The 14,415-nt window shown below is 43.7% G+C and overlaps 1 protein-coding gene across 2 annotated transcripts in view; it reads left to right on the forward strand.

Moving 5' to 3' along the window:
• The first annotated feature begins 10,940 nt into the window (after nt 1-10,940).
• pcdh7a (protocadherin 7a) overlaps nt 10,941-14,415 on the forward strand; it is a 42,430-nt gene continuing 38,955 nt past the window's right edge. Inside the window, exons 1-2 of one of the 2 annotated variants that reach the window (XM_022206447.2) lie at nt 10,941-11,460; nt 11,599-13,573. In XM_022206447.2, the coding sequence (XP_022062139.1) occupies nt 12,159-13,573 (1,415 nt within the window). In that variant the 5' untranslated portion in view covers nt 10,941-11,460; nt 11,599-12,158. Of the gene's footprint in view, nt 13,574-14,415 lie in introns of both variants that reach the window. The other variant, XM_051945332.1, reaches the window with a different exon arrangement.

Below are 14,415 nucleotides of genomic sequence, written 5' to 3' on the forward strand. Positions count from 1 at the left end.
CCTGCTTAAAGGCAGGATACCCACTACACCTCATTGTGCAAACTAATATGAATTACATGTTAAAGACAATAATGACAAAGTAAAGAATACTCACATTCAGTTTCAGTGGGAACAGTGTTGTTGGTCACCCTTCTTCGCCCGTACATCAAAGTCTGGTGTCAATTTGGTTGTGGCAATTCTCAGGATGGATCTGAGGTGTTCATCAGTTAACTGGGATTTGTGGTGTGCTTTGTTGATGTTCATCACACTAAATGTCTGCTCACACACGTAGGTAGATCAGAACAACACCAGCATCCTCTGTGACATCTTCCAAATGTTTGGAAACTGAGCTTCACTTAGTGAAGCGTAAAAGTCATTCAGTTTAAGGGAGCTGAACTTCTCCTTTAAGACCGAGTCACTTTGAAGATTGATCAGTTCCAAGTGCAACTCCTGAGGTGCTGTTTGTGGGTCTTGTGACAAAAGACATGATACCAGCTGAAGGTTCTTGTCAATTTTTTCAAAATCAGAGAATCGACAGCAGAATTCTCCGTGTAGGTCTTTTAGTGATTCCTCATACACACGTGGACAAAATTGTTGGTACCCCTCAGTTAAAGAAGGAAAAACCCACAATTCTCACTGAAATCACTTGAAACTCACAAAAGTAACAATAAATAAAAATTTATTGAAAATTAAATAATCAAAATCAGCCATCACTTTTGAATTGTTGATTAACATAATTATTTAAAAAAAACAAACTAATGAAATAGGGCTGGACAAAAATGATGGTACCCATAACTTAATATTTTGTTGCACAACCTTTTGAGGCAATCACTGCAATTAAACGATTTCTGTATTTGTCAATGAGCGTTCTGCAGCTGTCAACAGGTATTTTGGCCCACTCCTCATGAGCAAACAGCTCCAGTTGTCTCAGGTTTGATGGGTGTCTTCTCCAAATGGCATGTTTCAGCTCCTTCCACATATGTTCAATGGGATTCAGATCTGGGCTCATAGAAGGCCACTTTAGAATAGTCCAACGCTTTTCTCTCAGCCATTCTTGGGTGTTTTTGGCTGTGTGTTTTGGATCGTTGTCCTGTTGGAAGACCCATGACCTGCGACTGAGACCAAGCTTTCTGACACTAGGCAGCACATTTCTCTCCAGAATGCCTTGATAGTCTTCAGATTTCATCGTACCTTGCACACTTTCAAGACACCCTGTGCCAGATGCAGCAAAGCAGCCCCAAAACATTACTGAGCCTCCTCCATGTTTCACCGTAGGGACAGTGTTCTTTTCTTCGTATGCTTGGTTTTTGAGTCTATGAACATAGAGTTGATGTGCCTTACCAAAAAGCTCCAGTTTGGTCTCATGTGTCCAAAGGACATTCTCCCAGAAGCTTTGTGGCTTGTCAACATGCATTTTTGCAAATTCCAGTCTGGCTTTTTTATGAGTTTTTTTCAGCAGTGGTGTCCTCCTTGGTCGTCTCCCATGAAGTCCAACAACGACGAATGGTGCGATCTGACACTGATGTACCTTGGCCTTGAAGTTCACCTTTAATTTCTTTGGAGGTTGCTCTGGGCTCTTTGGATACAATTCGAACGATCCGTCTCTTCAATTTGTCATCAATTTTCCTCTTGCGGCCACGTCCAGGGAGGTTGGCTACTGTCCCGTGGGTCTTGAACTTCTGAATAATATGAGCCACTGTTGTCACAGGAACTTCAAGCTGTTTAGAGATGGTCTTATAGCCTTTACCTTTAAGATGTTTGTCTATAATTTTTTTTCGGATGTCCTGGGACAATTCTCTCCTTCGCTTTCTGTTGTCCATGTTCAGTGTGGTACACACCTTTTCACCAAACAGCAGGGTGACTACTTGTCTCCCTTTAAATAGGCAGACTGACTGATTATGAGTTTGGAAACACCTGTGATGTCAATTAAATGACACACCTGAGTTAATCATGTCACTCTGGTCAAATAGTTTCAATCTTTTATAGAGGTACCATCATTTTTGTCCAGGCCTGTTTCATTAGTTTGTTTTTTTAAATAATTATGTTAATCAACAATTCAAAAGTGATGGCTGATTTTGATTATTTAATTTTCAATAAATTTTTATTTATTGTTACTTTTGTGAGTTTCAAGTGATTTCAGTGAGAATTGTGGGTTTTTCCTTCTTTAACTGAGGGGTACCAACAATTTTGTCCACGTGTGTATTTCATCACATATCCAATGGCCTCTGTCAGCGTAACCAGCGTAGGGAAATGAGTGAAGGATTTTTTTGACATTTGTCTTGAGAATAAAGTCGGTTTGGCTTTGAAGGCTGTCACATTTGTGTACATTTCGTGCACAAATTGATCTTTCCCTTGCAGCTTCATGTTCACTTCATTCATGTGCATCAGTATGCCCATGGCAAAAGTAAAATCACAGCCAATCTCACTCGAGCAGCTCAGGAAAATCATCGGTTTTCCTGATTAACTTCAAAAATGAGCTAATCTCGCCTTTGAGCTTGATCAGTTTCTTCAAGAAACTTAATGAACTAACGATGCTGAAGCCCTCTTCTGGCTTCACGACATGATCAAGATGCAAAACAGACTTACAGAGCGCTTCCTGGTGGATTATGCAGTGTAGGAAAATCACATCCAGCTCAGGGTTTTCCTCCTTCAATTTATCCTGGATTCTTTTCAGCAGCCGCACGTTTTTTCCTGTCCAATTTGGCGATCCATCCGTGGTGACATTGGCGAGTTTCCACCACAGCAGCTTCATCCTCTGGATGACCCAGACACCCGGTCCTACAGACCTCTCCACGTGTTTTCCCTTCATGGTCAAAAACTCCTCCGTTGTCTCAAAATGTTCATTAATCCCTGTAATAAAAATTAAAAGCTGAGCAGTGTCTTTTATGTCATTACTTTCGTCCAGTGCTAATGAATATAGCTTGAAGGACTCCGCTTTTTCGTTCAGTGAGCTGGCTAAGTCTTCTTGACTAGTTCAACACAGCGAGTAATTTTCCTACTGATAAACAAATTTTTTCAAATTTGTTTTTGCTCTCTGGACACAGGAGACCTGCTGTCTCTACCATGCATTCTTTCAAAAACTCCCCTTCAGAGAAAGGCTTTCTAGCATTTGCTATTTTGAATGCTAGCAAATAACTTGCCTTCGTGCTTGACTCTTGAATTGTAGTTGGCAGAAAAAACGTATTTTCCTGAGTCTGTAAACTGGCTGCCAGCCTCTGAGCCGTAGCTGTCCATTCCTGCACTGACTGGTTGCTAGCGTAGTTAGCATGCTTCGTGGAAAAGTGCCGGCTGATATTGTATTCTTTAAAAACCACAACGGTTTCATTGCAAATAAGTCATACAGCCTTTGAACAGACTTCAGCGAAAAAATATTTAGTAGTCCACTCCTTCGAAAACACTCGACACTCATTCTTTGATTCACTCATTATTAGGGCGGGGCTCAATGCAGCTGCACAGTAGAAGAAGAGAAAATAAACCAACAAAGGTCACTTGTGCCTGGAGCGCGCCATCTATTGGAGACAACACAAACGTCGGGTACTGCAGGGGAAGGCCAAATGATTGTGGTCTTTACTGTAATTTCGTCAATTCTAATATTGACAAAATTATTTCGCGGGCCATATTGAAAAGCCCGTATGTGGCCCGGGGGGGCGTAGTTTGCCCATGCCTGCCTTATACCTTTAACTGCCACCTTCAAATGTCAGCAATACTCCTAATGTCTAAAATATTCCATTAACTCGACAGCTGAAATACCTTTAATTAGGGAAGTCTCGATGGGCCTGACCTCAATCCAAGTCTTTTAATTTTGGGTATATCTGGTCTCAAGTCTTGTCTAATACCTATTTCTACCTAAATCTTGACTGCAAAGACCACAGGAACAGAACAACAGGCAAGTTTTACAGTGTGACTCATGGAATTAAGGTTAACCTGCCACCGGTGACATTTGTCATTTTGAAGAAGTGACTATCAGTGCTGACTCAAATGAGAAGCTTGCTGAATGTTCTGTACTCTGATCTTTTCCAATCAGAAAGACAGAGAAAGGGGGAGAGAGAGAGAGTGAAATAACACTAAGCCGCTTAGCAAATTTCACCAACCCGGGTGTCAGAACACACTCACTCTCCGGTGTGACCAAGTAGTTTTTCATTTACACGCTGTAATTTCCAATGTCCTATGCAGTCAGATGATGGTAGTGCAAAGCCTGGATGTCATTAAGATGAGCCGCACAGCAACACCAGCAGAGGTGGACTACACACAGTACAGTGCAGTAAAGAAAGGCCTCAAGTTTGATCTGCTTTAATTTAGCCAGTATTAATTAAAACATGCCTGGATCCTTGGGATTGACTCTGGACATCTCTATGCTTAATATTAAAAGTTCTCAAATATCTCAGAATTCAGATCTATCAAAGATTTTCCAAATACATTAAATACCTCAGAAGAGATTAATATACTGTAAACCTGCACCAGTGAATGCATTTTAACCACATATGCATTTACTCATCTAAACCCATAAAAGAAATGAATTACACTTCAGTAAACCAAATCAAAAAGCAGACAATTCAAATGACATAAAACCTCTTTGTGGTTGTGATCAGGTCTAGAGTATGCAGATTGTAGTGGCTAAAAGGGAGCAGCTTGCTGAACATATAATTAAATATAATTTGAGTTTCATTTTAATATGATGACCTAAGATGAGCATACATATTGATAAAAAGGTGTAGCTGCCCTTTAACGTCTCAAGCGCAGACGCAGATGTTTGTTTACCCTTCGTTTTACGTCAGTTTCAGTCTGTGCTCGATAGTGAGAGAAGCGTACAGTTTTCTTACCTGCGTTCAGCAAAAAGGTACAATAAGTGTATTAGCCAGCCACATTTTTCCTGCTTGTAGAATTATATTTTTGGGAACAAAATAAACCGGAGAGTTTATGTTTTTTTCTTTTATCACAACGTGTCCGGAGTGGATCTGTTGGATTGTGTAGCTGGGCTAACCGCGAACATTGCATGTGGAAGTAGTTTTTTGCTAACGGGACTCAGTGTAAGTTATTGCAAATCCTCACAAGACATAAACCTCTACACAGATCATAAACATGACGGAGAACACAGGAGAGCCAGTACGCAAAACCGAGTTTCTCCCCCAGAAGTCTGACTTCTCACAGTCGTGGTGCCTGATTGGTTGGTAAGTCCGGATTTCCACCCTTGGGCCTGAAGCCTTACAGATTTCACTGACGCCACCCGGTAAGTGACTGAGTGCGAGATGCAGCAAGGGCTTGAAATTATATAAATAGCAAAGAGGCATTTTATTTTTTTATACGTTATTTACTTTCTTCACATCAAGGGCACTCAAGGAAGAGCCTATTTAGAATTCATCATCATGCCACCATAGGACAAACGACAATACACAGCTCTGGCTATGAATCACCAGTAAGCTGTGTTTTTATACCTGTACACCTCTTTCTTCTTGCACAGCCTGGTATCATAGAAAGACATATGAATGACAGCTTTGTGTGTTGTCAGAGCACATATGTGGGTGTCACTGCACAGCATGTAATGGTGACAGATGACTCCGACCCCCCTAATCTTTACCATGCTGTGACCATTTCATAACCCTGTGTTTGACATTACAGTGCTTCGAACTGTGGGAAATTCCCTTAGGGTAAGTCTGTAGAAATACAGACTTAGGTAATGTGTGCATAAATGTCTGATTTGACAGGAGGAGAGCCTTAAATTCTCACGCCCTTTGCAGAAACACACCTCTAAGTCTGTAGGGTTTGTGAGTGTGGACGTGAAGATTGGGCATTTGCATACTCCCTACCACAGCTCGTACTGTCAAATGAATCCAGCTTCAGACACAAGCTAATTTGGTGGTAGCAGCTTAGCTGCTAAACCCATTACAAAAGTCAAAGCAGGCTGAAAACACTGGCATTCAAATTTAAAACAGCAGTGACTGCAACTCACTGTGCTGACAATTCTTTAACCTTCCTACCCAATGTTTGTCTTTGTCCTCCACCTGTTACGAAGACCAGCAACCAAGTAGCCTACGTAACTTGATGTGTGTAGAAAAATATCTACAAAGTCAAGTTTCATGCACATAGCTAATTAGACTCAACTATAACATATGAGCACATAGCCCCTTTTCTGCAACTTCCTCATGGAAGCATCATCTTTGACGGAGAGTAAGGGATCCACATCCAAAACTCACCTCTCAGAACTGTATTTTAAGTGTCATTATTATTTTACAGCATGTTTCATATGATTTTCTTTCACATTCACTTGTTTTATTGTACGATATTCTCATGACAAATATTTATCAGCGTGTTCATATAGATGTGGTTATATAAAATCATGTAAATGCATAAAACAAGAACGTTACACAGTTTCAGCTTCATCACTGCAGTCTGTCCATGTTGCCATATGCCGTCACAATTTTTGATACTTTTTCACTGGATGTATAAAATATTTAAGTAGTTCTTTTAACCAATCCTCTTGCAGTTAGAGTACAAATGAATCGGCCTCTTCAGAGCTCAGTTAAAGTATTTGTTTCATGCTGCTTTGATAAGACATCAAACTGTTGATTACCAGGCCTCATCTAGCTGACAAAGGCTACTAATTGGCATTCCCTCTAATACAGCCCACCTCCATAGCGGTGTTTGAAGTTGTGATTAAGTTATTCCAGAGACCAATGTAATGGAGCGATTGCAATATTTTGACTGCCTGGAGTTTGCATGCGGGATGAATTTTGTAATGTCATCATGTCAACACATACAGGGACATATTGTACTTATAACAAAATAAAATGGTAATTTTAAAGAATTATACTTGCATTGTAGCCTAGCCCTGCTAGACCCATGTTCTGAAGGCATAAGGGTCTAGGACTGCTCGACAGGGAGGGAGGCGGGTTAAAAGGTTGTCTATCAAATCACTCTGCAGCAATTGGGCAGGTATACAACCAATCAACGCAACGAATAGGCTCCTAGAGTGCCGGAAATCAGAGGATGTGGTAGTTCGGTGAAGCCTTATTTATACAGTCAATGGGTGAAGCTCAAGTATATTACAGACATGTTAACAGAAAGATTATTCAGAGTCGGTGCGAATGGAGCTCAACGACTGTTGTCGTTTTTGTTGTCGACCCTGGCAGAGAATTAAATTTGTTGCCATGGGTTGTCTAGCACGGCTAGGCTAGTTGTTTCCAGTTGTTTCTGTCAGAATCGTCACGCCTCTGTCGTCACTTAGTTACGCCCGCCTTCTGACTCTACACTTTATGGTGATTCGTCCGACCAGTTTTAGGAGCATCCAACCTCGAGCCTTATGGAGGGTAACTAGACCCACCCTGGCAGAGAATTAAATTCGTTGCCGTGGGTTGTCTAGCGTGGCTAGGCTACTTGCATTGTGGACTGTGATGTGTAATAATGGGTACTTGTGTGAAGCGCTTGTGGTCTTTGTTTGGTATTATAATGTAAATAAGGATATAAAAACTGAATCACTGTACATACACAGCACAGCAGCAAAATGGACTTCAGCCATGAAAAGTAATCCATGAAGGAAGGTAGAGTGGTTGCAATTTTGTGGAGTTGGAGTCCAACTCAATGCCGAATGTTCCTGTTTGTTGGTTCCATCTCCATTATATAGAGAAGAAGGTCATGCAGGATTGATTCAGTCCTTGTATTCATTCTTCCTCCAGACAATCACTCCTACAACAGGGCTTGCTTTCTTACGTCACTTACTGATCCATTTAGCTTCACCAGTCGTGATGATGCCTCTTCAGCACCTTGTAAATAAAAGTACACAAGCTCCTGAATGCAGAGCTTCCTGCCTACTTCATACTGTTCCATCTGTGCTCTTTTGAGACTGTGGAGGATTATAAATTGCTGCAGTCAAATGCAGAAATGGATATTTTGTTCTACATGTAACTATTTCACAATAAATATATGTATAGCCATTACGTTTGCCCTGACTTTAGTTTAACAGACAGCATTCATAAAACATCCAATTGCCATGGTGCTCTGTCTAAAACCGCCTTCTAAAAACATGTGGCTAGAATTTAGAAATTCAAAGTATGAAGCCACAGTTCAAGGCATCTCCCATCCCTTATTGCTTGTTTCCTCACTTAGAATTCTGACTAAGCACAACCACTCCATTTTCTAATCCTGCTCCTGTAACCCCTTTTTATTTTCTTCCTTGGGTGAAATATTTCCGTAAGACTGACTGCTTCTTCTATATTTTTGCAAAAAAAAAAAAAAAAAAAAAAAAGCTTTTCATGTCCTCCTTTGGTTTCACAGTCATACCACACAGGCAGAAACGGTTAGGGGAGACTCGGTAATTCTGTGTAGAAGTAAACCAGTGATTTCTTTCACGAATCGTATTTCCTCCGCTCGGTCAAGAAGTACATTCTCCACCTGGCCTTTTGTAAAATTGAAGTATTCAGAGTTAACAGGAATTCAGAGGTTGTTACACCCATCACAGTTTTGAGTCTGGTGGGCATGCAGAGTGGCAAACCTTCTTCTTGATGTGGAGAATGTTTTGCTCCACGTTGTTGAGGTTGCAGAAGCTGTTAAACTTCGCAGTATGCAAACCTCCCCGATGAGGCTGCTAAAGGTCGAGTTACATTCAAGAAGTCATTAGTCCTCATGATAATGGAACATTCTGCAGCTTCATGTCCTCGCGCCTACCGGTCAGAAAGCTGCAGATCTTGTGATAGGTGGAGGCAGGCGTAGAGCGACCCGGGACGGCTTGGCGTGAAGCAGTTCATGGTTCAAATCTGTGAATGCTGAGCTAAAGTTCACTAGCAAGCCGAACTGATCCATATACTGTTGCGCTTGTAGCTTCTGTTCTGCGTAGGAGGTGGACTGCAGTGTGTCAAGTAGATGCGGAGGGTGGGCGATATGATTCAGGTGAGTCAACGCAATATTGTTCAGTGGATTTATTACCACCAAGGTCACGGTGACAGGCTTGCAGTCACTCTGACCTTTGCTGTGGATTTTCCCAAGGATAGGATTACCGTGGTTGAAAGCATTGCTTAAACAACCAAATGTGTCACTGCAATTAGTGTTGTCTTACTAGAAAGCACACCAAAGCCTGGACAGAAATCCATGTTTGTGGCTCAGCCGAAGCATAAAGGGAGTGTGATTAATAAACAGTTAGCAAATACTCATTTATGCTGCTGTAAAAAGGAAAGGTGAAAAAAATGGAAGATGTAGCAAACTTTGTACAAGCTACACCGAGGCTTTGTAGAGAATTCTGGATTGCATCTGTATTGAAATAATACTGAAATCTGAGGGGAGTGGATTATAAATTGGAGTCTTTCGCTTATTCCACAACAGCCTATTTATATATTTGTCTGCAGGATACCACAAAAACATGATCCGTGACACTTCACTTGAAATATTAGTTGTCGCTGCCAAATGGTATCAAAAGCTTTCCTCAAGATTCTCTTCTTTTTCCTCGGCAGTTTTCCTTGCAGACCGCGGGGACATGTGGCCTGCTTTGAGTTTGAGGTGGCACAAACAGTAGATTAGGCTTTTAGGCGGGATGTCAACACAGGCTGTGTTCCTCCAAAGAACATCCTGTCTTTAACTAGAACACACATGAGGGCAGTGCACACGCAGACAACACACTTTTCATTCAATATGCAAATTGAAACTGCAGTTCATTTGCTGATGAAAGAGGATTCATGCTCAATTATATCTTAATGGGTTGGATATAACAGCATGCTCTGGCCAGCAGATTTTTATTAGATGATTTCTATTATTATTAGCACAAATCTGATGTGAAGTTTCTAAATCAATCCAAGCCAAAGTGGCCGGACTTGACCCAGAGAGCAGAACGATGCACAACAAGGGGCGTCTTTTTGTTCCTCTCTCCAACTTTCTTTCTGTCCTCTCTTTAGCAGACTGCATGCTGATACACGCACGAAGCAGAGGGCAATTTCCACGATTGATTTCGAGGGAAATAAAGAAAAAAAAAGCGCACGTGGGTCGAACAATAGAGGGCGTGAGTGCGCTTGGAGCGGACGCGTGCCGATGCCTCTGAAATGTTAAGCACATCGGCCCATAAATACTTACACTCTCATCCGGGTGCAGTTGAGATGCAGAGAAGAGAGAGATGGAGATGGAGGGAGGGAAGGATGGTGGTGGCGGGAAGGGGGGGAGGAAATCTGTGACCTCTCTCTGCAGTTTGTCAGTCTTTGTTTACTCTCTGCCAGCCATAAAGCGTTCACTAATGGCTGGAGCACAGTGCGCTCTCCGTCAATAACATTATGTTAGAGTTGGAGGGGTGAGGTGGAGGAGAGGAGGGGAACTCCCTGCTTCTCGGGGCCGGTGCTAAAGCGCTGGTTGGCTTCTCCTACCGCGGCCTAGCATGGAAATTAGAATTGCAGAGGCGGTTTTTTAAGTGAGCTCACAGTGTGGAAACCCCGGCAGTGTTCAATAGCAGCAGACCGATGCTGCATTGCGCTCCTCAACCGAGCAGGTTGGTCCGCCGAGAGACAACATCCCTCACAGCAGTGTGTGTGTGTGTGTGTGTGTGTGCAGGGGGGAGGACAGTGCTGACACAGAAATGGGTGAATAGTCAAAAAAGAAAAAAAAAAGCCTAGAAATAGATAATTGAACCCCAAAAAGTAGTACATTCACTACTTTTTTGGTGCGTCAAAGCTACTTATTTGACATGTGCAGCCTGTAAATTACTATAAGTGACTGTGACAATCCCTGCCTCTCAAAAAAGGAATGAATGAAGCCTTTAACACTTGCAAAAAAAAAGAGCTGCGGCAGCAAAAATAAAAAAATAACACGACTGACTTCGAGGCAGATCACTCTCTTTCTTCCCCCTCTCTTTGTCCTCTGTATGAATATGTGAATAAAGACATTTTCCCCCAGCAGGAGCTGTCAGCAGCCGGGACACCGAACCCATTTAATCTTCACTATATGACAGGAGAGGGGTCTGTCCCCGGTAACCGACAAACACACACACACAGCGACCCAACACCGCCTCTGCTGCCTCTCCGGTTACAGCTCAGCGGATCGAGTTACGCGGCCGGGGGAAAATGTTGCAGTAGAGGAGGAGAGAGAGAGGAAGAGAGAGAGAGAAAGAGAGAGAGAGAGAGAGACTGCAGCATCGCCGGAGACCGGAGGCAGCAGCAGCAGTCCCGAGCAGTGCAGGTGAGAGGGGAAAAAAAGAAGCCAGAGGAGGAGGAGGCGCATGTGGAGGAGAGAGAGAGAGAGAGAGAGAGAGAATGCGGGACTCTCGGAAAAAGACGCATCTCCACTCGGTCCATCAGCCAGACATCCATCCCGAACACGGGCTCCACGGGATTATGCTAAACTGATGCCGGGATCTCCCATTTAGCCCACCAAGAGAGGTTCAATTTGAGGAGGGATTTTTTTTTAATACGACAAACTCTTCTCCCTCCTCATAACTTGCGTAAAGGAATCCGACTGCTTGGCACGTTGCTCCACTGCGGGAAAAAACAAGAGGGGGAACGCAGCTGGATCTTAAAGGTAAGAAAGACAGGAGAAAAAAAGATCCCATCCTAAAAGACTTCTTTTTTCAATTCTTCTTTGGGAGATGCGATTTAATTTTTGCCGGAGTCCGGAGAGCTGAGCTGTGTGTGTGCTTTTTTTCTTTCTTTTGTGTAGTGGTGCTGCATTGCAGTTTTCTAACTGTGAGAAACGCGAGAAAAAGCCGCTGTCCCAAATGTGACTGGAATAAAAAAGAAGTTCCAAATGGCATTATATGAACTGATACGAGCCCTCGTGTGACAACGGGATAGCTCTTCGGTTTAACGGGAAGAAAAGGAGTGAGGAAGAGTGAAGTGGATTAATCAAAAGGCTGATGAATTAGGGTTTTTTGTATTTTTACGCAGCATGATGGATTTTTTAATATCTTTGCGGTTTAAACAGCCCAGCAAGACAGAAGAATCATTATCATAGAAGTTGAAAAAAACATAACCCACCGCTGAGTGCAGGAGGAGAAGAAAAGAGAGGAGCCTGCAGCGCTGAAGTGAACTACAGTGAGCGCAGCTAAGCTTTTCCCCGGACCTCAGGCGGCAGTCCGCAGAGAGCGATAGCGAGAAGGAAAGAAAGAATAAATCAAAACACCCACGCTGTGAGGTACACCACACCGCAAAACACCAATAAAGAAGAGGCGGCTGGGAGGCAGACGGAGCTGGGAGGAGAGACGTGAGAGAGAAGGAGCCATGCAGAGGCTTGGTGCAGTGCACTCCTCCGCGGCGCAGGCTCTCAGCCTCGTGGTCTTAGTGCTGCAGCTGCTGACTCAGCTACCGGGTGCCGACTCAGCTCTCCGGTACCGGGTGGCGGAGGAGGGCCCGCCTGACGTCAAGATTGGCAACGTCGCCGCCGACCTGGGCCTGACAGCGGGCACCGGCAGCGGGGACGTCACCTTCGCCCTGGAGAGCGGCTCCGAGTACTTCAAGATTGACAACGTGACAGGTGAGCTGACAACAGGCCCGAGACGCATCGACAGGGAGAAGCTCCCGCAGTGCCAGATGATCTTTGATGAGAACGAGTGCTTCTTGGACTTTGAGGTGTCAGTGATCGGGCCGCTGCAGAGCTGGGTGGACCTGTTTGAAGGCCGCGTTGTCATCACAGACATCAATGACAACACCCCTTCCTTCCCCTCACCTGTGCTCCAGCTCTCAGTGGAGGAGAACCGTCCAATAGGAACCCTCTACCTGCTCCCCACCGCCACAGACAGGGATTTTGGGAGGAATGGCATCGACAGGTATGAGCTCATCCAAGATGGTGGGACTGGGTCAAGTTCAACAAGGCGCACAACAGGAGGAAACCCCATCACTGGACTGGGGGACCGGAGGGGGAGAAGTGGAGATAGTGGTGTTGGAGCCAGGAGCAGTGTGTTTGAACTGCAAGTGGCAGACATACCAGATGGTGAAAAACAACCACAGCTCATTGTGAAAGGCACATTGGACCGTGAGCAAAAAGACTCATATGAGCTTGTCCTCAGGGTTCGGGATGGAGGGAACCCACCGCGTTCCTCCCAAGCTCTGCTTCGAGTTTCCATCACTGATGTGAATGACAACAGCCCACAGTTTGAGAGGTCGACATATGAGGCAGAAATGGCTGAAAATGCTCCCCCAGGTACACCTGTCCTCCAGGTCAGGGCCTCAGACCGTGACATTGGTGTCAACGGGCAGGTGGAGTACGTCTTTGGAGCTGCCACTGAATCTGTCAGACGACTCCTGCGGCTGGATGAGGCAACTGGGTGGCTGAGTGTTCTCCACAGAATTGATAGAGAAGAAGTGGCACAGCTAAGGTTCACAGTAACGGCCAGAGACAGAGGTCAACCTCCCCGCAGTGACAGAACCACAGTGGTTTTGGCTGTCCGGGATGAAAATGACAACGTCCCAGTCGTGGAGATCCGAAAGATTGGACGGATCCCTGTTCGAGATGGAGCAGCGTTAGTGCCGGAGAACGTTCTGGTGGACACACCGGTAGCTCTGGTTCAGGTGTCAGACCGAGACCAGGGAGAGAATGGAGCTGTGACCTGCACAGTTGTAGGAGACGTCCCATTCACACTGAAGCCAGCTGGTGAAACGGCACTCCCACCCCTGCCTGCAGACGAAGCCTTTGATAGGTAAGACAAACCAACTGTCACCATTCAGAGTAAGTTACACCAAACCCCCTCAGTAGTTCGAAGGAGTGTGGATGTTACTGCTTGTGATAAGTCACTCCTGAGCAACTCTGAATCAAGGAATAACAGATCATAAGGCACTTGGACACACACTGTTAGATACTATAGTAATGAAGCTTTATCTAGTCATCTACTTGTTGTGGGAGGGTGCAGGATGTTTCTTGAGAGAACACATAACGATAAGTAATGTTAGGTAATTATAAAGTAATGATGCATTTCAAATACTGTTCAATGCGACGCACCACATAACCTGAGTGGGGACGAAACATTAACTAACAGATATTAAGCAAAAAACTATTTGGATGTGTGCCATTAAGTACCTGATACAAAGTCACAACCAACAAATAACTCACAAAAGCTCATTATTCGTTTAGAAAATGGCCATAATTACCATAACCTCATTCATTAACATTCCACTGTCTGTTCTCAAGTAATTTAGAATTATCAACCAGTGTTTACAGGAACAGGTTCAGAGTTATTCAGGAAGTGTCTGTAAACTACACATTCATTTGAATATGCATCCTGACTCATCCCTCTAGATATGTATTGTATATACAGTTCTGTAAAGTGTGAACACTAGTCACAGATAAACGGTATAGATGAGAGAGACATACATGCTGCATGATCATTAATGTCTTCCCATTTTAAACAGCTGCACATTCAGCAAGATCCCATTTACCTATTTCAAGCATTTCTGTTTTCCACAGAGAATTCAAAGGAAAGTGACTCAGTTTCATTTAAGCTTGGATCAAGTGGTGTCAGTCATTCAAGTATTCAGACTGACA

This window comes from Acanthochromis polyacanthus, chromosome 3 (genome assembly GCF_021347895.1).
Source record: "Acanthochromis polyacanthus isolate Apoly-LR-REF ecotype Palm Island chromosome 3, KAUST_Apoly_ChrSc, whole genome shotgun sequence".
NCBI classification, from domain to species: domain Eukaryota; kingdom Metazoa; phylum Chordata; class Actinopteri; family Pomacentridae; genus Acanthochromis; species Acanthochromis polyacanthus.